Below are 25816 nucleotides of genomic sequence, written 5' to 3'. Positions count from 1 at the left end.
GGTGAGAAAACGTGTGGAAAGCCACGCCCACTTGTTACCTAATCTTAAAAAAATCGCCTTTCTCTTTAATTACTGGACCAATTGCTTTAAAATTTTCAGTGCTTAAAGATTAAAAATTTTCTTTAGAAGGATATTACTTTCATTTATTTCAAACGTGTCCATATATTTGAGCAAAGCTCTCTTGTTTTATGTTTAAGACTGCGCTTAATCAAGTTAATTGATTAATAGTTCGTTTGAATCCGATAATAATTAATAGGTAGGCTATGTCTAAAATAGAAGTTTACAAGAATATACTCTAGTTTAAAATTCAAGTCATTACAAAATATTTCTTATTTGTAAACGAACCCCTACAGGCTCCGATTGTCCGATGTAGACCGAGTCTGATTCTTTATTATGATGTATTAGTCCAATTAAATTTTGATATGTGAAGGTTTCTTTTCAATGAATTTTATTTAAAATTATAGATGATATTTTGTCATTTGCTCTTATTTGCACCTGCTCATATACGAAAAGCACTCTGAGTCTATAATAAACAATGCGAATATGTGTCTTGATTAGTTAGTATCCACTAGTAGAGAAACAACAACGAGTTAAAGGGATTTTGAATTTGCTACGTTTGATCACGAATCGCTTTTCTTCTAACTTTCTAACCTAAAAGTCAGAGGCACTGGAATATATTTAGTCACACTAGTAAATATATTTTTTGAAAATATCAAACTCCAGTCATTTTGAAGTTTCATGTATGGATCTTTAGTAAAAAAGTAGGTTAGCCATGCTTTATAGAAACATTAACCAATTACAATAAGGGTTGTTTTTTTTAAATCGATGTTTATGTTCCTCACTACCAATTTTAGTAAATAAACTCATTTTTATTAAAAAGGGTTCAATTTCGTATAAGATCCACATTATATAGTTTTCTGTAAGAGGCTATATTTAACCAAGCCATGCACAAAAACATTCAGAAGGATTTCTTGTCGTAGCTTTTACATTTACAGCAATGATGGCATGTCAAACTGCATTCTCCCTTTTGTGAAGTGACAATCTTCATCAAAGCGACATGTTAAAAAAAAATAAGAACATATTTCTATTAACCATTCGTCTAGAAAAAAGAGAATTTTTTATTTTAATGTATTTAATTTTCAGCAAAGAGAAATATTCAAAATTTTCTCAAAATTACCAGTGAACAGAAAATGATTGGAACTTCAAGATTGTAGTTTAACCTATGCATGATAAAATATATGTGTTTCATAAGGAAAAATGTAGTATGAACTGACAGAAAGTAACGTAAATCGGATTAGTTGTCGACAAAAAAATATTTTCAAAAATGAAACAAATTGTGGTTCATAGGACTGACTACTGCGGTTCATTACACGTTTCGTTGAACAGGATTCCGTGTCGAACTAAAACTGTTTAAAGGAAATTTTATTCATATTTGGTAAATTGAAACAGTCGTTGATGATAGTTATAAAGGTTCATTACATTAAGAGCAAAAATCTTGAAGATATTGTATACTAAAACCTCAAACCAGCAATAAAGAAACTCAGAAACGAGATAATTGTGTTCATGCCAAACCCTATCATTTATTACTCTTGTGCATAATTTTAAATCATATTATTGTTCGTCATCAAGGTATGTATGAATGATGCTAAATTGAGTTTTTTCTCCGAAGATTTGTCCAAACCTTTGTTTCTTGTTACATCTTTTTACTGAAATGAAAATAACACATATGGTTGAATCAATTGGCATCAAATACACCAAAAATATAAGCATAAGCTAGTTGTAAAACACACAGGCTAAATTGTTTGTACACAAATGTATTTAAACAAAATTGCGAGTAGTAGTTGAAAATCTCCATTATTTTTTATTGTGTTTGTGTTTTTCATTTAATCTTGCGAAAAACGAATTAAATAGAAGAGTCAAAAAGTTTACACTGACACACTACATATGAATATAGATTTTGTCATGTAAAAAAGAAGTCAGTAACTACCGGTTGAAATTGGATAACAATTATATATAGAAATCATAACATTGAATCAACGATACCAAAGAAGAGCCAGGCAGGAACAAAGCGAAGTGTTACTGTTGGAATCAATATGAATTTCTTTTTGGAATTCATTGAATACGCACCAATTTTAAAAGAAAGAACTAAACAAATTCTTCTTGATTAAGTAAAATGCAATTCAAACCTTGTCATATCATAAAAACATTATGCTTCAGTTTTTGATTTAATCCAAGGAATGTATCTTGCAACATTTGTGTAATATCCCGGAAATTTTGACCCACATCTATATCCAAAGCTTACTATTCCTATCTGAACCCAACATGAAGTTCCAGTCTCCACATTTTTTACCTGGTAGTATTGACATTTATAACAGTTAGGTCGCAGCAACAATATAATTTAAAAGAGTGCATTCTAAGTTTTGAATAGACTATTTATTGTTATTTTTTTGTGATTCATTACTTCGAGCAGGTGGAAAATATGTACTACCGGGTGACCGTACATTTGAACCCATGCGTATATCCACGGGTTCAATCTATATGCGGGTGCTAAAACCCATGGGTTAGGGTTAGTATGGGTTTAACTATCCGTGAAACAAAAAAATTCTATAGGTGCAATAGCATACAGGTGCAATTGTCATGGGTTCAAATGTACGTGGGTTCAAATGTAATGGAACCGTACTACCGGCATCACTAGGAACAAGGGATGAACCTTGTCTGGCAGGCAAGAATCCCCTTTATTCAACCCTAGCTCAGGTCTTCCCAAACTTTTTCAGCTTGCGGCACACTAACAACAAGATTAAAAAGTCGTGAGACACTTATTACAAATCAGTTTTATTAAATCCCTTATCCGTAAATAATATGCGTTTCGACAGTAATTAAGATTGAAACAAGATTTCTTGGGTAAATGTTAACAAGTCTTTATCCTTTTTAGCTTTTAATTTCTGTCACCGCAAGTAATTAATATTTACAGAAACAAGATTTCTCGGGTCAATTGTAACAAGTCTTTATCGTTTTTAGCTTTTGATTTCTGTCAGCGCAAGTAATTAATAATTACAGAAACATGTGAATGGAAAAAATATTTTATTGCACTTTATACTGAATATTTGTATGGCATATGTTGTACTGATATACTGGCAGAAAATTCGAATGGCAAAATTTGTGGTAAAATTAAGAACTCAAAGAAATATTTCAAGTGAAAAATGAAACGTAAAAACATGAAATGTGAAAAATTATGAAAGTAATATCACTATAAGAGTTTTTTCAATTTCCTAACTGCTGAAAGTTTGAACAGATTGTTTAATTAAAGTCTAGCGACTTTGCTTTGAGCAAACTTGCATTGTTGGGTTGGTATCAAAAACGTATAACGCCTTATATATTAGAGAAGTGATGCATATTACATCACCTATCGGTAAGCTCACCATACGTCCCGTTTTAGGCGGGACAGTCCCACTTTTCAGCGTCTTCCGGCGTCCCGACCGGAGCGGATAATTGCTACAATTTGTTACGTGTAAGCCCCGTAACGTTAATGTATATTTATTTATATATTTCGAACTGAAACCGATATTATACAGACAGCGCATGAATTCTCGATGACAACAAAATCATTGAAGACATTCGGGATGGTTCTAAATGTAATCCCCTAATGTGAAATCGGTAAATCTAAAGTTGATAAAATCACAGCTATGTTGTTCTGAGGCGTCCCGCTTTAAGGTCACACAAATATGGTAACGCTACCTATCGGTGGACATAGAATAAATCTTTATACAGGGTGACCCAAAAAAAACGGAATCCATACAAAATGTTCCAAATGGACTGGGTTCCGTTTTTGGGTCACCCTATATATGTGCATTATCGAACTACACCCATAAGTAATTGCAAAGTAATAAAGTTCATGTTGCAGTGTTGATTATTGTGAAAAAAATATCAGGAATTTTGTGAAAATTCGCGGTACACTAGTGTGCCGCGGCACACAGTTTGGGAAACCCTGCCGCATAGCTTAGCAAACCTATTGACATAAAACATTATATTGCAATAGAAACCTTCAAATTTGATTAGACTGAACCGGCAAGATCTTCTATGTTTGTTTTACGTTAGAGCGCCAGCAGACTCGGAGGGATTTCAGCAGACCAACAATGTCTGGCAACTTCGATTGTTGCAAGTTAATCGTTTGGGTGTTTTGACAATAAATATGCTACATATAAAGACACAATTTAGCAATTTATTAAAAGAGAATGAACAAACAAATCAAAACTAATTAGTATCAGTATGCTCGCAACCTATATTCTGAGTCTTTAGAAATTGAAATGGCAGATGCGAATTTTATAACCCACCCCTGTGACGTGACAAAAACTTGAAAGAACTCCGCTAAAATGTTAAAATTAAACAGAGGAAATTCGCAAGAGTAAATCATGGACAACGATTTTTACAGGGGAAAGGAGCGAAAAAAGTTGATTTTCACTTAGAGAAAGATAGGGAAGACGCACCGCAAAAAGGATCCAATCCGTTTCTTGTAATTTAAAAAAACAATTTGCTTACCTCCCTCACTACTGGACCACCGCTGTCTCCTTTACAAGCATCAATTGTTACACCTGGGACTCCAGATTTGCAACAAATAATATTATCTGAAAACTTGAAAGTTTCAAGATTTTCTGCAATTCTTATTTCTTCTGCCTTTCTTTCACAACTATAGTTTAAATCAGAATGTAAAAATTGAGTTCAAATTAGGTCAGTTTTTTCTAATAGACCTTATTCATTAAAAACCCATCCTACGCGCAAAAAGAAAAGTGATGTAAAAAATTTTTTTTTAACATTACATCTTATGGGGAATGTGATCACCCGAGCAGAAATTTGCATTTTTTGTAATTTTCTAGATATCTTTCAATGTAGACGTGAGCAGTTTTGAGAATAGAATATTTTTTACATCTCTTTTGATATTTTTATCATGATAAACATGGTCAAGATTTTCGATAATCGTTCATTAAAATTTTAATAAGCGCGGTGTTTTCAATGACGTCATTCTCACTAGACCATGAGATTCTGCCAACGCGCCGTGCTCTGTGGGATAATGTCGCTTTGAGTACGGTACCGGTACTGGAAGCGTTTAACATTGACAATCTATAACCCATACCATTTCTCTCACGTTTTTTTACTGGTTTTACGCATTTATACCTGTACAGCTAGCAATCATTTACTGAAGGCATGCTGACGTGTTATTTAAACTACCGGTACCGTACCAAGGCTGCAAGAGGTGAAAACTAAATTATTTAGTAAATACTGAAATAGGCCTACGAACAATACAAAAATGTTGGCCATCCTGCCAATGGGCAGGATGAGTTGTACGGTACCGGTATACAAAGAAGATGAATATCTCCAATCTATAATTGTACAATACCGCTCTCCTAACTAAGTTAAAAACATGACTGAATACGAGAGAGAGATTCATTTTGTCAACTAGAATACAAGCATTGTATCAATAAAAATTATATACAAAACACACAGTTATTCGGTATAGACTGGGGAGCGATACGACCATCACAGTCAGCTCCCCCCTGCTCCCCATGTTCGCTATCAAGATTAACAGTTAATTAAGATGTTTGAACAATTTAACAAAAACTCCTTGGAGGAAGGGTTGACTGAGTTACGGAACATTTTTGGATTCGGTTAAAAATGTAGTCCATTATTAAACCACTGTTTTTTTTTTTTGTAGATTTTCACTTAGTGGACACTTGGCAAGTACGACAGTTAATTTATAAAAAAAATTGTAAATTATTAACAAATCAGTAGAAGTCAGCTCGGGTATTCAAACATATGATGATTGAATTGAGAAAAAAATTCGAAGTCACGTTTAGGATATTACATTAAACAACAATGGAAAAGGTACATTGGAATCAGTCAAGCTTCCAATGCTATTGGCATTAATGAGAAGAATATGCGAAATGAAGACTAATGTTTCCATCTGAGACATTGGAAGACGCTAAAACCTTATAGACTTGATAGTGTGGAAAGCCTTCTCACAATGCAGTAATAATGGGACATATATTTATAATATCATTATACAGGCTTTAAGTTGAACTATATGTTTAATTAAAATATCTATCTTCGCTAATAAATGCTGAAAACCATTTATTTCAATCTGCTGAGTGATTAGGGCCAGAAATTTGCTGTAGTCACCAGGGCTGGATTTACCAATAGGCTAGGCAGGCTGACACCTAGAGCCTCGAAATTCGGTTTCGAAGTTTGTAATTCTTTTGAAAACTTGACAAGTTTGAACCCTACGAAAAGTATATATATATATCAATCTTTTCAGAGTAGTAAATTCTGTACACAACGGGTTTCAACCACATTGTAAACAGCCATTATTGCGTCGTTTGCATCATAACAAGGGAAATTAATATTACGCGCATTCTGCTGGAAGTTTCTGTGTTAAAGTATGGCTGTAGCGGTTGTTTGATCAAAGAAATTGAAAGCAAAACTGCCTAAAGTAAATTTTTATTCTTTTAATTAAAAATTCACACTCATGGATGGCCCCATGTCCCCTCACACTCTCATGGTCTAAATCCAGCCCTGAAGATCACCAATTTTGGGATAGGTACATGGTGTCAACATATGAACTGAGTTAGGCCATTGGATTTTGAAAGGTGTACCAGAAATGTACATAGTTACATGGAATTCATGAAATATATAACATCCAATAAAAACCAAAATAGGTCTTTCGTTGAACGCCAGTTGTGGTCCCAGTACCGGTATTCCAGTATCCTGTTATCACATGCAGTTAGAGCGCATATCCCACAGAGCACGACGCGTTGGCAGAATCTCATGGTCTAGTGAGAATGACGTCATCGGAAACACCGCGCTCATTAAAATTTCAATGAACGATTATCAAAAATCTTGACCATGTTTATTATCATGATAAAAATATCGAAAAAGATGTAAAAAATATTCTAGCTTCAAAACTGCTCTCGTATACAATGAAAGATACCTAGAAAATTACAAAAAATGCAAATTTCTGCTCTGGTGATCACATTCCCCATAAGAGCTAATGTTAAAAAAAAATTATTTGCATCACTTTTCTTTTTGCGCGTAGGATGGGTTTTTAATGAATAAGGTCTATTGGTTGTATTTGCATGTAGAGAATACATGAAAAAAGCTAAATAATAAACCAATATTTTTCAACTGCTATAAACTATAGTCGGCTTTGGTTAAATTTTGTAAAGAAAAACACTTTTCATTAATATTTAAGCGACTACCCGTGGAAATATTATTGATAATCTTCCCCACAGGAATATTAATTGATCAATATTATTGGTTGGTAATGAGGCGCTCATTAAAAGTAATACTGTTTTCTCTGAGACGATATAACAAAAAATAACTCGGAAACTCTAATTTACCGACGATATAAAATGCTATTTTATCTGAATAACTTTCTTATTACAATCACATAGATCATGGCAGCAATTTCGAATCAAATCTTTGGTCCGATTTACTGATGCAATGTGTGTGTGTACATATCAAAGATGCCATTTCGAAAATGATCAATTTACAATTTTATTAATCTCAAAGTTTTCATAAAATTTACCACCCACAGCTCAAGCATATTGGACATAGATAGTAATATAAAAATGCAAAATTTCCAAGTTCTTCCAATATCATTATCGAATAAGTATTTCGTTGTGTCGGCAGTTTTGTTTTTTTTAATTGTACAACTTACATGTGTTTTTCTTCAATCTGTAGTAAACCTTGTCGAAGATTCCTTGGCGGATTAAATGTACCTTGAGTTACAGGGTTTATGCTGATATTCAAGTGTCCAAATCCGGTTACGACAACTTTTGCGTCATTGGCAAGTAAGAGTTCCTCTATTAAACAAGAGAGCAATGCTCAAATATATGAACACGCAGAACAATTCTCCAAAAATCATGTGCGGTGACTGTATAAACAAAGCACCCCATCACAGCAATCAAACAGACAAAAACACAGTGGTCGCAAATTGGTTGACAAAGATAGTATCGACGTATTGGAAATGCGCTCCCCCCTATTCCCCCTCCTTTAAATGTAAAAACGCGAGACCTTCAAAGATGGTTAAATATCACAACTCTACTCACCTGCCAAGTTTTATCTTTTTATCTCTTATATTTGTATGGATTTTCAAGCTTTTGACAGATACGAGTTAGTTCATTATCACCGCGCTGTGTTGCGGTACCAGAACTTCTCTATCTTTAAAAACATTGGGCTTCTAATTGCATTTCTAACCGTCATATATTTTAAGAACACGGGTATTTCAAACAAAACTCGTCAAATTATAAACAAAGCACCACATCACAGCAATCAAACAGACAAAAACACGGTGGTCGCAAATTGGTTGACAAAGATATTATCGACGTGTTGGAAATGCGCATCCCCCTATTCCCCCTCCATTGAATGTAGAAACGCGAAACTTTCAAAGATGGTTAAAAGAAACACAACTCTACCCACGTGCCAAGTTTCTTCTTTTTATCTCCTATATCTGTATGGATTTTCAAGCTTTTGACAGCTACGAGTTAGTTCAGTGTCACCGCGCTGTGCTACGGTACCAGAACTTCTCTATCTGGGCTTCTAATTGCATTTATGACCATGATGTTTTAAGAACACGGTTATTGCAAACAAAACTCGTCAAATTATAAACAAAGCAGCACATCACAGCAATCAAACAGACAAAAACACGGTTCTTATTTGCAAAATCAACTTATTCGATTTATCACGATATTATAACAGCAGATACCACAGTCTTCAAATATATTCACACCAAGCGAAGCAGTACAGTCGGACACAAAATGACGTCCGATGTCCGCAGAATGTTCAGTGACGTCATAGCAAACAAAAACAAATGTCACATAGCTAACAGAAATATTTGAAATAAATAAAAGTAATAGCCTTCTGAAGAAAAATTTCATCTTTACCCACTAAAAATTTTAAAGCAATTGGTCGAGTTTCCAAAGAGAAAAGCGACTTTTTAGATTTTCCACTAGGTGTCCAAAGGGTATGACGAAGGAGAAGAAGAATAACAAGAGAGCTATGCTCAAATATATGGACACGTAGAGTCACATAATTTTGATGACGTCATAGCGAAAAAAAAGTAATAGCCTTCTGGAGAAAATGTTTATCTTTAACCACTGAAAATTTCAAAGCAATTGGTCCAGTATTCGAAGAGAAAAGCGACTTTTTAAAAACGTGTCAAAGAACAAGAACAACAACAACATAATATTGAAACGATCGTTATGTCCACTACGTGTCCAATAATGATAACAAAAACAACAACATAATATTAAAACGATCGCTATGTCCACAACGTGTTCAATAACACAAATTGAAGTATTTCCGTTCAAAACTTAATATTATATTAATCATATCTACGATTCCGATAGGGAATTTAGGTGTTATTTCGTTTTACATATTTTCTGAATAAGCTATGGTTTAGAGTTTAGACTTTAGGACTTAGGTTCTCGTGGTAACAGCAGCATTCATTCGCTTATTGATGAGTCTTCAATTGGATATGGTTACTTGAAAAACAACTTTTACTACTTCGTAAATTAAATTGACAAACCTTCTTTCAAACATATTTGTTCTTCGTTCATTTCTTCGTTTATCAATGATATTCCTTTTTCATCCACCAATTGCTTTTCCTTCAAGCATGTTCCAGTGCAAGGTAGACATATTGGACGAATGTAGTATCCAAATGTTAATTTATCAACACCAATGGCCTGCATTAGTGGATCAAACTCGGCTCCAATTTTTATCTAAAATGTAAAATATTTTGAATGATAGAACGCGCCATAGGGGTTAAGATTCTGCTTAACATACTTAGGTTTTAATAACAACATTTGGACAGAATTATAGAATAAACGCCTACTTTGAAGACATTTCATACAAATTTGGGATGTTAAGTGTTATGATTTCTGGAAGGCAGTTATATTTTCGTTTCCACGAAACTTATAATATATTTTTTAATTAATTAGAATTCATTCATTGCTTCGAGAATATTCGCTACAGAATGATTCCACAATTTCTCTGTAAAGAATTTAAACTCTTACCAACGCAATGTCGTGTTCGAAATTATTACCCCATTCATTTGAATATTCCTCGTGGGCAATGTAGTCTCCGAATGAAAACATTTTGATGCTAGATCTTATTTTTTCTCCTCTGATGGTAGGTCGACTAAATATTCCTAAACAATTATTATTTCCCAATTTTGAATATTATTGAATAAAAAGGGTAGATTCTGAATGGCAACCTACGAAACCGAAGCTAATATTAAGATGGAAGAACCTATCATCTCTGAACGAAGGGACGATGTCGAATCGCAATAACCACAACAAAGAAATGCTCAAATACGATGGTCTTACATGGTTTGTATACGGGCTGCTAACCGACAATCCTTCATTGAAATAACTTAACGTTCTCGAAAATTTCGTCACACTTGTTCCACGTGTCTCACCTGTCCAAATGTCGTGTCACACTTTCAATACACGTTCCAATTGGTCCAATTGCCTCACTGGCTTCACGTGTCTTACTTGACCCAAGAATGTTAAAATTTGAATGCGGATACATGCATTAAAGACTTAACCATTGCAAAGTTGCGCCTCAACGCTTTTTTTTAACAATTTATGGTAATTTCTGCAGACGTTTTGTTGCGCATAGGCGGAAAAAAAATCGCGGTGTCCGATCTGCGCAGGCTTTAGAATTGTAGTTATAAATAGGTAAGTACATTTGGTGTTAACTTGAAGTTAAAAACAGTAGTAAGTTCAAAATTCAAAAAAGTAAAGTAAAATTCAAAAGTAAATTCAAAAATCTTTCAAATCATTTTAAATCAGATCAAATACCAGAATATATCTGAAACATCGGTCTATTTTTAGTCGATACCCATACAATTATCGATATCACAGAAATGGCAGATGTGGCTGATATTGATAGGCGGGGCACGTAGTGCAAGTGAAATACGCCAGACAAGTGGGGAACGAGAGACAATTGGGGCGTAAATGAGTTAAGTGGGGCATGTGGAAAAAGTGGGACACGTGAGACACGATGGAAAGTAGGACTCATGGGAAAAGTGGGAGACTGGAACATGTGGTACAAGTGAGACAGGACATGAATATTCGTATGAATATGTATATATAAAATATCTTGTTAATAAATTTATTCGATAGTGTCTTGTTTTCTTAGTATTCAATAGCATAAATATTGCGTGTATTAACAATAGGCATCATTATGTCATTTTGCCGCTTTAGATGCATGTATTATATTAAAAGTTTGATTGTGCTAACTATTATTACTTTGTTTTCATAAACTAATTGGTTTGATTTTGGGTCAGAGCAGCAGCGTGCAAAACACGTGAAGTTACGAATAAAATATCCTACCCACAAATATCACATAATTCTCCAACCAGCCATGATCCATAGATTCGTCAGCAAGTACGTGAGCTGCCGTTAATATCCACTTTTCATTCAAAATCGAAGCTCCACCCAACAAGTTGCTCTTCGCTAAACTCTAAAATTAAAGTGTATTTTCTTATACTATCTTCTTATACAACTCGTTGCAATCGTTAAATAATTTATGTTAACCTGATAATCCTCCGATGTCGAACCACAAAATTAGGTTCAAACAAAGCGAACCATATATAGTCCAGCTGATAAGAGGTAAAATCATGCACTTTTGGATGCAAGCATATGAAACTTGGCACACATGTACAGTAGCATCCCCTGATCAATTTTGAATATGGTGCCATTCAAGAAAATACCCCGTTGCCATGGAAACGAGGCATCATCCGTATAGCTATTAAAGTGAAAGAAACATTACTTTAGGAAAGGATATTTTCAAGATAAGTAACTCGGTGTGTATATAAGAAGTGAAGAATATGATCAGAAGTGCATTTTGACAATTTCCCTTGATAGCAAAATACCTAGTTACCATGGAAACGAGGTATCGTTATCGACCAAACACGATTATTAGTCGCACAACCTGAACCCTAACCGGAACACAAATAGTATGTTCATGTTGTGCGCCACCTTGGTGCAAGAACAAAATAATAACAAAACGATTCATATGTACACTTCGTTTCCAATAATTGATTATTGAAGTCTGATTGATTTAAGAACCACTAAGATACAGCCCGCGGGCAGGATCCAGCTCGCCGAAGTATTCCATCCGGCCCACTTGTGCCTGTAGAATTTACGACTACAATATACATAGTTCTTATGGATATACATTTGCGTTGAAACTAACGAGTCTTCGGCTAAGATATAGGCATGTATTATCTGCACCTGTAAATAATGTGGTAAACCAGCCACATATACCTAAAACTCATCCAAGATTACCCGAAAGCTACATTATGCTATTTATTATATAAACCTTAGTCTGGGTTTGGACTTATTTTTCTACCAACATTCTCTCCGCAGCTGCCGTAATTTGCCAGCCACTGTAACAAATCCATCAGTATGAGTGGGAAACGCAATTTGGATTCCTAATGACGTTTTTTAACAAGAAATGGAGTGACGTATTTTTTAAAGACAATATTCAACTGCCTGCTTAATTTGTAAGGAAGGGTTTCCGGTGTTCGAAGAATATAACATTACGAGACCTTATTTTTGAAAAAAAAAAACTTATATAAGACTTTCGCCAACAATTGTCGACACAAGAGCTTAAAATCAGGGCAGCAGTTACGGTTATAAAGCTCACTTCACTTTATTGCTCACTAACTAAGTCTATTATCTGTAACTGGACCCCCTCAGGAAAGTGATTTCCCACACCTGCAGGGGTAGGATAAACTACGCCGAGTAGAAAACATTTCCCTTTTCTTATTTCTGTCCACCAACTTGTCAAGATATAAGCCATAAAAACTGATTCCCATAATCTAATATCAATCCTTGTACACATAATATTATTCTATACATATTAAGGTCTTAAACCGCTATTTATTATATCGATCGGCGAACTTATTACCGTTAAATAACAATGTCGAAAACACATTTCCTGAGCACCGCGATTATAATCATTGTGACAGATATAGAACAGTATGTTGCCTGGAATTCAATAGAATTGCAGTCCTATAAAATGTAGTGAAAATATTGAAGTTTGTTTGAGCTTAGTGCACATGATTTTCGAGAGGAAATTAGTATTAATGTTTATTGTTAATTGAATTCTGATTATTAGAAGGGCAATATAGATATTAACTATTTTCATACGACACAGATAGCCAACGGCAATATATGAAAGAGTAGAATGTACCGAAAAGTTTGTTTCAAGAATCGAATTTAATTAGGCAATATATTTCATGCAATATAAGTGCTTTCTTTGAAATATATATTCATATAGTAAGATTGCCCCCAATAGTTATTGGGGATTCTTTGTGGAATATATTTTTGGAAAATATAATTATGTCAATCGTTTTTCTATTTATTTTTTATTGTAGCAATTACATAACGCGACGTTAGATCTAGATTACTAGAATCAATGATTTTAGCCGAGTTTGAGCGGAAATGTAATGCAAGTTTTCCGTCTTCCACAGATTATCTGACGGGCTAAGCGTTAGGAATACGCTCGCCACCGCACCTCTAATTACTCTGCGTGGGTTCGCAGGTTCGAATCCCATGCAGGGATGGTTATGTGCGAGAGGATTGCTGGACTCCTCGCAGTCGTTGGGTGGTTCACGTAACCGCTGGTCGGTTACGGCTTCCTCCACCACCAAGTCCATGCTTCCGAAAACAAACAATACAGTAAAACTAATCCCATACCCGACTTGGAATGGTAACCGGACGAGAGGCCGTGGTTCGCCATATAGATAAGCCGTCTTATCGGCTTTCCTCTCCCCCGGGATAAATATGTAAATCCTATCCTATCTGGCTGAGATACTTCCTGCCAGAGTTGTGAGAAGGAATTTACATTTATTAATATATATGATGACGATATGATAGCTTCAAGATAGCAATAATCCGTCAGTTATGAGATATATACCTATTTTATATTTTCACCAGCCCTATGTGGCTATGCGTTTAAAAATATACCATTGGCAATGGCAGTTGAGCACAAAAGGAATTAAATTTTGAAAGTGATTGTAGCTTAATTTGTGATTCATGACAATAATATGAATACTTCTCGCTCGTGTCGAACACAATAGGAATTGCTCCAAAACAAAGCCAAGTTTGTAACAAGCGAGGTGAAATCAGTACCAATTTGTTTCTTCAATAAACAAAGGATTTACAATTGATTATGGAAATTTATTGCTAATTCGGTGCAGTCGATGCGTGAAAACACGGTAATTTTTCCAAGCGTAGTTTGGCTGGGATATAATGTTGATCAACTATAATATAGTTGATATATTATAATATACATTAAACAGTAGGGATGGGGGAACTCCAGGAGTATGTGCACCAAGGTGGCGGACAACATGGACGTAGTATTCGTGTTCCGGTTAGCGTTCAGGTTGTGCGACTAATAATCGTGTTTGGTCGATAACGATAACTCGTTTCCTTGGTAACCAGGTATTTTGTTATCAAGGGCAATTGTCAAAATGCACTTTTTATCATATTCCTTACTTCTTGAATACACATCGGTTTACTTATCTTAGAAATATCCTTTCCTAAAGTAATGTTTCTTACCCTTGGATAGCAATACGGATAGTGCCTCGTTTCCATGGCAACGAGGTATTTTTTTGAATGGTATCATATCCAAAATTAATCAGAAGATGCTACTGTACATGTGTGCCAAGTTTCATGCTTGCATCCAAAAGTGCACAATTCTATCATATTTGAGGTCTCATTCGCTAGACCAATACTTGAACGACTGCGCTTGGCCCAAGGTTTAAATTGCAACCTAATCAAGTAGTGCTTTAAATCAAAATCGTAACTAAAGAAGAATGAACGCCAAAGCAAATGTAGGTTTAAAATAACAAGAAAAAGGCTATGTTAATGAAGGAAAGGAACTTATTTCCTCGGCTCGTATCTGACTGCTGTCAGTTTGCAAAAGGCAGGACATCAATTGAAGCTTTCATACACGTGTTACTGTGGGCGACGTAAAACTATGCCAAAAGGAGAAATGTGAAATATATACAAACTTATATAATATGGATTATTACAATTTTACTAACAATTTTTATTCGCAACATGCTTCAGGTTACCATCCAATCACACTTTGGAAAACGTTTTCTTTTATTCCCAATAGCATGTTGAACGTGTAAGAAAGTACAGCTAATGAAATATATATTATATGTCGGGAATTCTGGTGATAATATTGCTACAACTTTTTTTAATATATTTTAATCTAATTTGCAGTATTTCCTGTAAAAATAACTTTGTGTTTTACCTTTTCCGGAGTTTGTGATTTTCTGGTAATTAAAGCCTGCCACGGCCAAGCATTTTCTGCCGCGTCCTCTCCGCCAGTTGATCTACCTAAGCTAGCTTGATCTTTTATGCTTCCAACATTACCAGCTTGTCCGCATTCTGCAAAGTCTGTAAATTTATGAAAGTTTATGTGGTCGATTATAAGTTGTATAGTAACAGAGGTTACTTGCTCGGAACAATTTTATTTCATTTTAGTACAACCTTGATAACTAGAATTTGACAGCAAATATTTTCATAACATAAGCAGACAAAATTTATTCATCCTATCAACCAATGAAATTTAATCACAGAATTCATCGCGATAATTGTGTGAGTTGATGCACAAAATTTTATTACAATAAAACCTTCTGAATTAACTTGATTGTTTTGGGTTACACCATATAGCTTTGCGAGTTTTGAAAAATTTCTCATTTTAGTTCATTTTCCGAGTATACCTTACTGGCTATACCAATAATTTAGTTCTTACCCAATTTTACGTCGGTAACTTCATCAAGGTAAGTCGAAAGTTTATAAAAATCCTCTATATAAATATAGTTTTTTCCATTTTTTCCATCTGATGCCAGTCCAACCAACTCTTTTTGACTGTCACTTTCGTGACAATCCTTACAAGCTGTTATGCTGTAAAACTTAACAAACAAACGGGTATTTTTCTAACGGTTTGACTTGTTATTTATCAGAATATTAAATGAAAATTGTGGAGAAAGTTTGAACATGCCGAGAAATAAAATTGAACGTATTCTCGATCACATTCATTTCAAGATCGACTACCCTGGTATTACTGTACTAGTATTTCGTAACGTTATTTTATTAAAAGAAGCCTTAAGTTGTATGCGTGGCAGTAATAGGCAATTGTATTCAAATAATTTTAATCTATAAAAGTTTTTTTTCTGAAAAGTCTTTCAATAGGATAAATGCAGTGCTGTAAGGTTACACTGAATATTGTAGAAATATTGCAAACTATATTAGAATTAGCGAAACAATTACTAAATATTGCATACTTCAATATTTGGTCTGAATTGAGCTTCTATTTGTTTTCTTATTTTGATGGGATCAATTCCTTCTGTGTGTTTTCCTAAAGATGCAAAAATTATCATATACATGCATGCATTTATTTCAAATTAGTATCATCGTTAAATCACAAATAGTATTTTTTAAATTGACAAAAGTCACAAAATATATTGCCCCCTGAGATTTAATCTGATAATTTATGAGTTTCTTTAAGGTCAATTTACGCAGTCTATGTTTTACGATTGCCTTGCCTCATTTTGAGCTTCGAGAAAAGCTTCGACTTAACTTTTCAATCTTTTCGCATGAAAACTTAAACAAAGAAATAATCTACTAGCATTATGTCCTATAATTTTATTACTTTACCGTCGGTGAAAAGGAAGATATGTCTTTTATTTTTATCGTTTCCTTCTTGAATATTCATCCACGCAATCATTTTTTTGAGTTGCCCCAAAGCATAAGCGGTTGCTGTTCCGGATCGTGTTTTTTTTTTGTAGATTTCGCTAGCAGCTGAAAGTTTTATATATTAAATTTTATTATACTGGAGAGTTTTGTTATACCTCTTTTGGACTAGTTTCATGCAACTGGACAGAATCCGCGTCAAACAGATCTAGTCAAAATTGCCAATGCATTGGAATATTTTAGTTACAAATAACTCACAAACAAAGTTGTATAGTTCTAATCGATTCATCATCACCAACAAAAAAGAATGATATCGATAATAAGTACCTTCTACGTAGACTTGGTCTAATTTTTTTAATATCTGCTTTGTACTTTTTGGTCTAGTTTCACTTTCAGAAATATCTAAAGCCGTGACGTTTTCTGATGCAAAAACCATTATTCCAAAATGCATACTTCCTTTGAATCCTTCCATCTGAATTCAAATAATTCAATTTTGATAAAGATGTGTTTTTAAACTTAGTGTCTGCCAACACTGTTTAATCTTTCTCTTGGAGTAAAGAGCAAAAAATGTTATAATTCATGAAATTTCATGTTTATTAGTTTCCATTAGTTTCGGATTCCATATTCAGCAACTGTTCAAAACGTTTTGGACTGAACCTTGGTTGATATTCACATTGCAAATTGCTTCATTGCAGTCAATTTTATTCTGCCCGTTCAACATTTGCCATCAGGTGGTCCCAGTTTAACTTTGAGTGAAAAATGCAACGTTCTTGCATTAAAACGTAATCGAACTAAATGTACTGCTAGGTTATTTTAGTTTCAAATAAAGTTTATTTTGATTTACCCGTTTGACAAGTCGCTTTGCAAATTCTATTTCGTCTTTTAAATCTTTTGGCCGTTTCAGAACGCTCTCTGAAACATCGAACATGAAATAAATTTCCTGCGCTTCAGTAGCTTCCGCGCTGATGAATCTCCCAAGACTTGTTTGCTGATCAGGCAGAGTGGATAGGGTTCTTGTCAAAGAGCCGATCACGTCTCCGGCAGTGTGAGGATACCGAGGATCTATATTCATGAAAAAAACTCATACCAGTAAAGCTCATGAAATTTCCACGACAAACCTTTCCAACGAGTAGCATTGAAACGCTGGGAAAAGTAATGGAAACTATACATTTTTAGGATTTTCAAGATTTGTTTATTGCAGACCTGCACAAGTCAATTTACCACGAGCGCCGCAAATATAAATCTGAAGGCCCGGAGGGCCGCAAACTTTGCCACATACATATTTCACAAGATGAAATACAAATCAAAATAATATTGGGAAACAGTTAAATTTAATGAAATACATTCATTACTGGGAAGCTTAAAAATATGAAGAATCTTATTTTCTTGAGTAAAAACAAGATACAGTATTTTTGCATATGAGATGGCAAATATGTATTTAGTGGTTCATCTACCTTGAAAACCCACCCTTCATTTTCAATATGTCTTTTCTATTAGAATTAGGTATTGCGTGTTGCAGTATAAACTGACCGCAGGAAAATATTTTAGTCAGGTTCAGTTTTGTAAAATCGTCCCAAATATATGTATGAAATTTATTTAGTCATATCTACCATTATTGGGTATTTCCATTGTAGGCTAGACAAACAATCCGTTTAGTAGCAATAGATCTTCCTCTGTTGTACTTTTTTGACTGTTAAATTACATTTTTCTACAAAATCTGCTCCAATTTATTTGAAATTTTACAGTAAATAGCAAAATCTTTTGTGCGAAAATTTCTGCACCATTCATAAATGAAGGAATTGTTTTTTAAGTTCTAAATTTGAATCAAAAAAGAAACTTCAGTTTCATAAACTGCTAGTAAAAAATAATGGGGCTATTAATATGTTGCTAATATGCACTAATGGGTGTGAGATTGTATACCGATATTGTTTTAAGCATGATTCAGTCTGAATACTGAGATATCTAAATCAGGGTTTTCCAAACTGGGGGGTGAGGGGTCCAGCGACGAATTTTAAGGGTCGCGAAGGGCACACCAATTTTACACAAAGTTCGATATTTTTTGAAACTAGTGCAAAACATAAATCTCACGAATTTGAATATGATCGGAGTAGCGGCGCGATTGCATAACAATGCCGGCTTTGATTGTTAGACCCGAGAATTGGCGTGTTTCCAAATCACCCGCGGGCCGTATGTTGTGCAGGCCTGGTTTATTGTTTGAATTCCCTTCGACCAAAATTTACTTAAATGCATTGCATTTCATATACATGTATGGGCTATTAACTATCTCATTACCCACTCTTTTTTATTGCGCTATTTGTTTACATAAACATCACAATACATAATTATGAATTCAAAACATACTTTGTGTAAAATTCGATTGCTTAAGATTTAAAAATGGTAAGTGAAAGGATAATTTTTCTTATCATATTGGAAAGATATTTCAATTTGTAGGAAATTTTACCAACGCAAGTAGGAGTTATGCCAGTTCCATTCCATTCTTTAAACCATAAACATGTTTGTTCTTCATCGCCATATAAAACGTAACCATAATCACAACCGAATCTGACTGTGGAGTCGACTGTAAAATCATCTCCTATAAGTCTTCCGTTGATTGGAACTCCGGGATGAGGGCATCGTTTCACTTCGTCTAAAAATGTTGTCACTGTTACTTGTATTTGAAAATTGATGCTAAGGTTTATGAATTTATGGCAATGGAATGGCAATAAAATTATAAAAATATATTTGTTAATCCACATACGTATAATTTAAGAAGTATGATGAAAATAAAATTGTAAAATTGCACTCCAATTAAATAATATATGATTTAAAAAGTATAATGAAGTAAGAGTGTTAATTTTTATTGTGTTTTATTGCATGTCCCATGAAAGATTAAATTTGTGGAAGAATTCCACGGTTAAAAAGCAAAGAGTATGATGTGGTTGTAACAAACCGTAGCGATAAACTTTGTACTTTCTTGTAATATATTCCTTACCCCGTAGATCACAAATTGTCAGTGGTCCGCTCCATTTACCATTCCCTAAACAAGTTCGACTTTTTGCTCCAAGCATTTTGTAATTTGTAGGACATCGGAATTTTATTACTGCTCCCACATGTGTTCCTTCGTAAGATCTGATTGATCCCCCTGTCTCCTCTATACTCGTACTGGGGTCGCCACACGTTACAGCTGAAATAATAAATAATGTGACGTTGGGAGAAATTCAAAACATCTTTTAAAATGATTGCAAAATAGTATTGTACATTAAGAAAATTGTCCAAGATATAAATCTATTTATTTAAATGGGATTTCAAGAAAAATGGAATACACAATAAATTTTGTTTCGACGGGGTAATAAATAAAACGAATATTTTCGAAATGAAATATTGAAGAAATAGATTACTTTTGATGCATTGTAAATATAACTGGGATTTATATCATATATATAAAGTTCAAACATTTTGAGTATACATACGCATGCAAATTGGTTCGTCTTCAATCCATAACCCCGACCCTGAACAGTAAAGAGAGAGAGATCCATGTGCCAAGTAATATCCGTAATCACACGAATACCTGGCAACTTTATGTATTGCAGATCCGGTGTAATTAACGGTAGCGTGCTGTACTTCGGGCGCCTCACCACAGTCAATATCTAGAAAGTTACAGAATTGTAGAAGCTATTGAATTAACCACACTTTATTAATTGAAAATTATATGTTCATATATTTTTACAACACTTCATAAAGCTTATTTGGATTGAATATACTAAATAGCGTGAGAATATACCTGAAAAGTACAACGTATAAATTTCTGGGGCATCTCTATGATGGGTATTTTAGAATGTTCATAAAATAAGCTATACTAGTTGCTAGCTTTGTATCTCCAGTGGATATTTTGAACATTCCAGTTGAAATACACTAGAATTTCATTCCCCATAAAATGTATATATATATTTTTTTCCAACTTGAAATAGTTGCATTTTTTTCAAGATAGCCCCCAGTTTAATCCTTTTTTTTTATACTTCATAAATATTACTCACTCGATTCAACGCAAACTCGAGAACAAGGTCCGTCGCAAAAGCATTCCATTCCCGAGTCACAATCTGCGGTAGTAAGACAACTACTTCCACATGTCAAACCATATTTTGATATTAATTCTGGGTCAACTTCCTCAAAGCATGGAACTGCAAAATTAAGAAAATGCACTATTTCAGTGAAACATTATACATAATAATATTGATAGAATATAACACAAATAAAAACAAATGAGTGGAATTAAGCACATATCTCCACCTGCAACATTTTCTGCATACACATACTTTACGGCTTTGTTTCGTCAAACTACCGTAATACAGTGCATTTGCCTAGAATCACACACAAGCTCTGAGTAATTAGACGTAAACCAACACATAAGATTCATACCAACACATTGCACGGTATGGTGGGACCACATGCCATAATCAAGACACTTTGGAGGTTCACCAGTGAGCAATAATCCATCTTCGCATGTGTACTCAACTACGTCATTCAAGACAGGAATTGTCTTATTTGACACTGGTAACATTCTTCCGTGGGCCGGTCTCAAATAACGATGATATGCATATCTTACATTCGGGACAGGATTTCGGCATGACATATCTAAAAAAAATGTCAGGCTGTATTGTTTTACTGGTGGCATTTGCTCAATTTCATTTTTGAAGTTTTTTTCTTAATGTTATAGATTTTTGTAATATACAAATTTAATGCTCTGACTTTACTATGATGTTTTACTAATATACCTATTTTATCATTAGATGCAATAAATAGAGCGTTACTGACGCCACACACTTGTAGCACAATATAAAATATGTGTATTATGCCACGACTGAGCAAAATCCCAGTTAGTCTCGTGTACTTCACACTGTAAAAATGGTACGAATGTAAATCTATATATTCAATGTTATATAAAGCTTTTATTATTTCCACAAGTCGTTAGCTTTGTATGTTGTCACTCTTTGCATAATTGCAAATTTTATCTCAAACTGTAAATACGAACGATTGGAAAAGTCAACTTTGCTGTTAATTTATTACTGTAACAATTTATTTATTTTATATACCTACGCACACCGGAACCTCATCGGTCCATAATCGATGCCCACCGCATCTCGGTAGAGGACCAACTAGACGTCGTCCACGTTCACATGTGTAAGTTATCATGTCCCACAAGTAGTAAGGAGGTTCTACTGGATCAACAATTTCTAGATGCTTCATACCGTTCTTAGTTGAAATTATTCGCCTGATATTTCGGTACACGGCGTGTTCTACAGTTGGTGGTTCACCCAAACATATTGAACCTGCCGAAATCGAAACATGCATATTCTTAACTTTTTTCTACAAGCTATGACACACTCCAAGGCAGTTCTTTACCTAAAGAATGTCATAGAATACCGGGCATAAATAGCGTAAAATTTCGTTCATCGCTTTAACTTCATTGAGCTCGCTGTTGTATAGAACTATTCAAAATTATTTAAAACGTTGCAAAAAGACGTGAGCCGCGCCAGACGATTTGAGTTTGGTTGAAGTTTGAATAAAGTTTGGGTACTCCTGAAGTATGCGCACCAAAATGTCGCACAAACTGAAAACTGACTTGGTACACGACCTGAGTTCAGGTTGCGCGCATACTTCAGGAGGTCCAAAGTTTGTTCTTGAAATAAGATTGTACAAGTAAATTTTAATTCATTCAAGTTGGAAATATTTGACAGTATTTTAAAATATATTTTCAGGAATACTGATGTTCTCTATTTTATCACCATAATGCCTTCAAACTAACTAAAACGAAGCAGATATGAGTTTTTACTTAAAAGAGTACTTACAAAATAAAATATTCAATAATTTTTCACAATTCATGTGCGGCGGATATTACAGACTGTGTTTGCACTTGTACAGACAAGTTGATTGCTAGTCTACGTTCTACCAAGTATCATTCTACACAATGTTTTGTTACATAAAAGTGATTATTTTGATAAATCCTTGACTAGGCATTTGACTTTGTGTCCATATATTTGAACGTAGGTGTTTCCTCAATGGCGGTACGTGAAAGCAAAATGGTTCAAATTAGTTTCGTCCATATGGCTAAGATATACATATATATGAACTAAAATTATTTTAGCAGGCGATAATCGATCTTAAAAAAATTTAAATGTGGTAAGCAAAATGGTGTGAGATATTGATAGTTTATGAACGCAGACAATTTCGTTATTCGACTTCTGATTTGAAAATCTTGAATTTTCACGATATTTTATAAAGCAATCGTCTTTTTTGCCAATAATATTACTACTAGTCATGATTTGTATCTGGGTGATGTTCGAAAATACTTTCGAGACGATAAAATGTTGAAATTTTGCCGAGTTTGCATGGCTCTGTCGTATACATGGCGTGACGCTCTGAATTGCCATTGATTTCGGTCTAGATAGTACCTAAATTAAGTATTACTTCCACCGTTATCGTCACGTGACAACTGACTAAATATGCAGCGCTTTCCATTTCTCCCAAAAAGACAACTGCTCGTGAGCTTTTTATATAAGCAGACAAGCACCTGTTCATATACAAGAGGACGCAGCATTTCATATTTTCCCAGTCAATGATTAAATCCAGTATAATTGCATGGCAATGTAGTTCTTGCCGATTGCATTTCTTATAATATCATTGTTTTACTGTTTGTAAACAATATTTCCAATCTTTCATATCTTTACGAGTTAACGTTATGATGGAAATAAGGCTTATGTTTTTTTCAAATTATAAGATGTGCAATCTGACGAGCAGCAAACATCGGAGCTTGCAAAATATGTTACGAAGAACTTCGTATTACTTTTCTTTTTTTCATTTTAAGACAGTATGGGGTTATGAATTAATACACAACGACTATTGATAAAATAGCTTTCATGGACTCATAAATACAAACTTCTGATCCTTTGATGGATAGACTATTACAACTACATTTAAACTCATGAGCATGAAACAGTTTACTGTTCAAAAGGGATTTTCGATAGTCTCGGATAACAAAGGAAGGATCTTTTTCCATGGGTGTAACACTTTGTTATTGAATTTTCGCCCAACGGAATCACAATGGCATGTATGCAGAACTTTTCTGCGGTGATGAGAACTCTAATTAAAATCCGAAATACCCATGAGCACGTATGCCAATGGTGTTGTCGAATGCGAGTGATTGCTTGCAATTTTATTCTTTATACTTTAATTTTATTTAGAAGTGATTTGTTTTTAGTAAAAAAACTAAAACATCAAAAATATTAATTTGATTTTAAATGAGGCTTTTTTTAAATTATTATTTATTTTATCATTAAAAAACAAGACTCTTACTTGGATTGATGCAACTCAGTCCACACTCATCATCACATATGCATTTCTTCAGTTCACCTTTACATCTCCTTGTTGTTGCACAATCTCGCTTGCAAGTATAATTGTTTCCCTTCCACCAGGCATCGTTCCTTTCGCAAATGGTCGGAGCTAAAGATAATGATGAAAGTAGTAAAAACTTCAATAAAACGATAACAGAACTAGAGAAAGATTCTGTGTAGCCTAATGATATAATTCAATTTTTTTTTACATTGAATAATATTTGAAGTGTAAGAATTTTTTAATAAGAAATAAATATAAGACTCAGGTACAAAAAATACCCATTTACAAAAATGAATGGCGTAATATTTAATTGACAAGGTGACTTACTGCAACCTAATTCGTCTTGACCACGACGGCAGTCTTCTATTCCGTTGCAACGTCTTGCTCTAGATATGCAAACCCCGTCTCCACAATTAAATCTACTTGGACCCTCACACAAGGATGCTTGACATGATCCTGAGTTTGAAGTAGGAATTTATTGCAATTTACTCGAATCATATATGTTTTGTATTACGAGAATGAATACTATAATGTTAATATACGAGTGCGTGACTAGATCGTTCATCAAACATTCAATATTGTGGTAGATCCACAATATTATATTTAAAAGTAGTTATACCAGTTATGAAAAAACTTCTTTTATAGATAAAAAAAAGACTTGTTCTTTGTTGGGTTGATTTTTTCAGTATAATCAGCAAACAGTTGACAAAATTAGCACAAGTCAATTGCATACTTATGTATTGCCCGAACAGTTTTATTCTACTTTGACACTTCACTACATATTATCCATATTTGAACGGGAAATAAGTCTGAAAAAACGCCCGGTTTATGATAAAGCTTGGAATAATGCAATGAGTTATTACACAATACCAGGTGTCATTCAGTCAACCGATTATTCATTTAAACAAGTTTGCAAGCATTAGCATCAGGCCGAATGAGTTATATATACTTCCTAACTTTCTGAAATACCACTGTCAACTTGGATATTCATTTTTAGAGAATAAATCTTAACGAAGGTTTCTGTGAGATTTTATTAGATATAAACTTATATAAAACGCAGTCGTTTTTAAAACAAAAATATGCACTGAATAGAATAAGATTACACTTACCGTATCCAATACACTGGAATGCAAAAATAGCGATTAATAATATTGCTAACATTTTAGCATGCCAACATAAATGTTAAATAAATGTTCTGTAACAAAAAAAATTAAGTTCACAAACTGTTTAGATGACAAATATTCCACAGTTTAAATATTCGATTGGGTTTCTGCATAACTTTCCCAAACTACGCAGCTGAAATATAACACAGTTTTTTGTGAATCCGCATCTTGGCATGAATACATTTTGCCTATATTAAATTCTTTTTTTGTTTATTTTTTCCAAAATAAGAATAAAGAAAGTATTACTCCATTTTGAAACACTTGTTGTACGTTACAAAATGTTTGCACAACATTGATTCTAATTGCTTCAAATTCTAAGGAAAACTAATACAGGAAACACTTGATTTACAATCAAGTTGCTAGCTAAGGTACACTTTCGTAGACTAAATACTTTGAAAATTTCCTCTGTCGTACCTCCTCAGAAACAGATTAGCAATAAATATTTTCCAAACTCTCAGTATTTTTTTTAGATTGGTTTTGAGGTTTTTGAGT

General features: G+C 34.0%; 1 protein-coding gene across 1 annotated transcript; it reads right to left on the bottom strand.

Moving 5' to 3' along the window:
- Positions 1-248: 248 nt before the first annotated feature.
- LOC120345064 (complement factor B-like) lies at positions 249-25421 on the bottom strand. The gene is made up of 22 exons (XM_039414453.2): positions 25271-25421; positions 24489-24617; positions 24123-24269; positions 21863-22099; positions 21189-21404; positions 20807-20950; positions 20243-20419; positions 19765-19956; positions 19234-19419; positions 17617-17834; positions 17100-17244; positions 16737-16880; positions 16364-16437; positions 15832-15991; positions 15328-15473; positions 11388-11517; positions 10065-10198; positions 9578-9770; positions 7709-7853; positions 4537-4684; positions 2187-2350; positions 249-1706 (listed from the first exon to the last, which is right to left on the bottom strand). The coding sequence occupies exons 1-21, from the start codon at positions 25320-25322 to the stop codon at positions 2207-2209; spliced, it is 3261 nt and encodes a 1086-aa protein (XP_039270387.2). The 5' UTR covers positions 25323-25421; the 3' UTR covers positions 249-1706; positions 2187-2206.
- Positions 25422-25816: the final 395 nt, after the last annotated feature.

The sequence above is a fragment of the Styela clava genome, chromosome 5 (assembly GCF_964204865.1).
Source record: "Styela clava chromosome 5, kaStyClav1.hap1.2, whole genome shotgun sequence".
In the NCBI taxonomy this organism is placed as follows: Eukaryota; Metazoa; Chordata; class Ascidiacea; order Stolidobranchia; family Styelidae; genus Styela; species Styela clava.
Note: the sequence above shows the minus strand (reverse complement) of the source record. Positions and strands in the feature narration are given on the sequence as shown.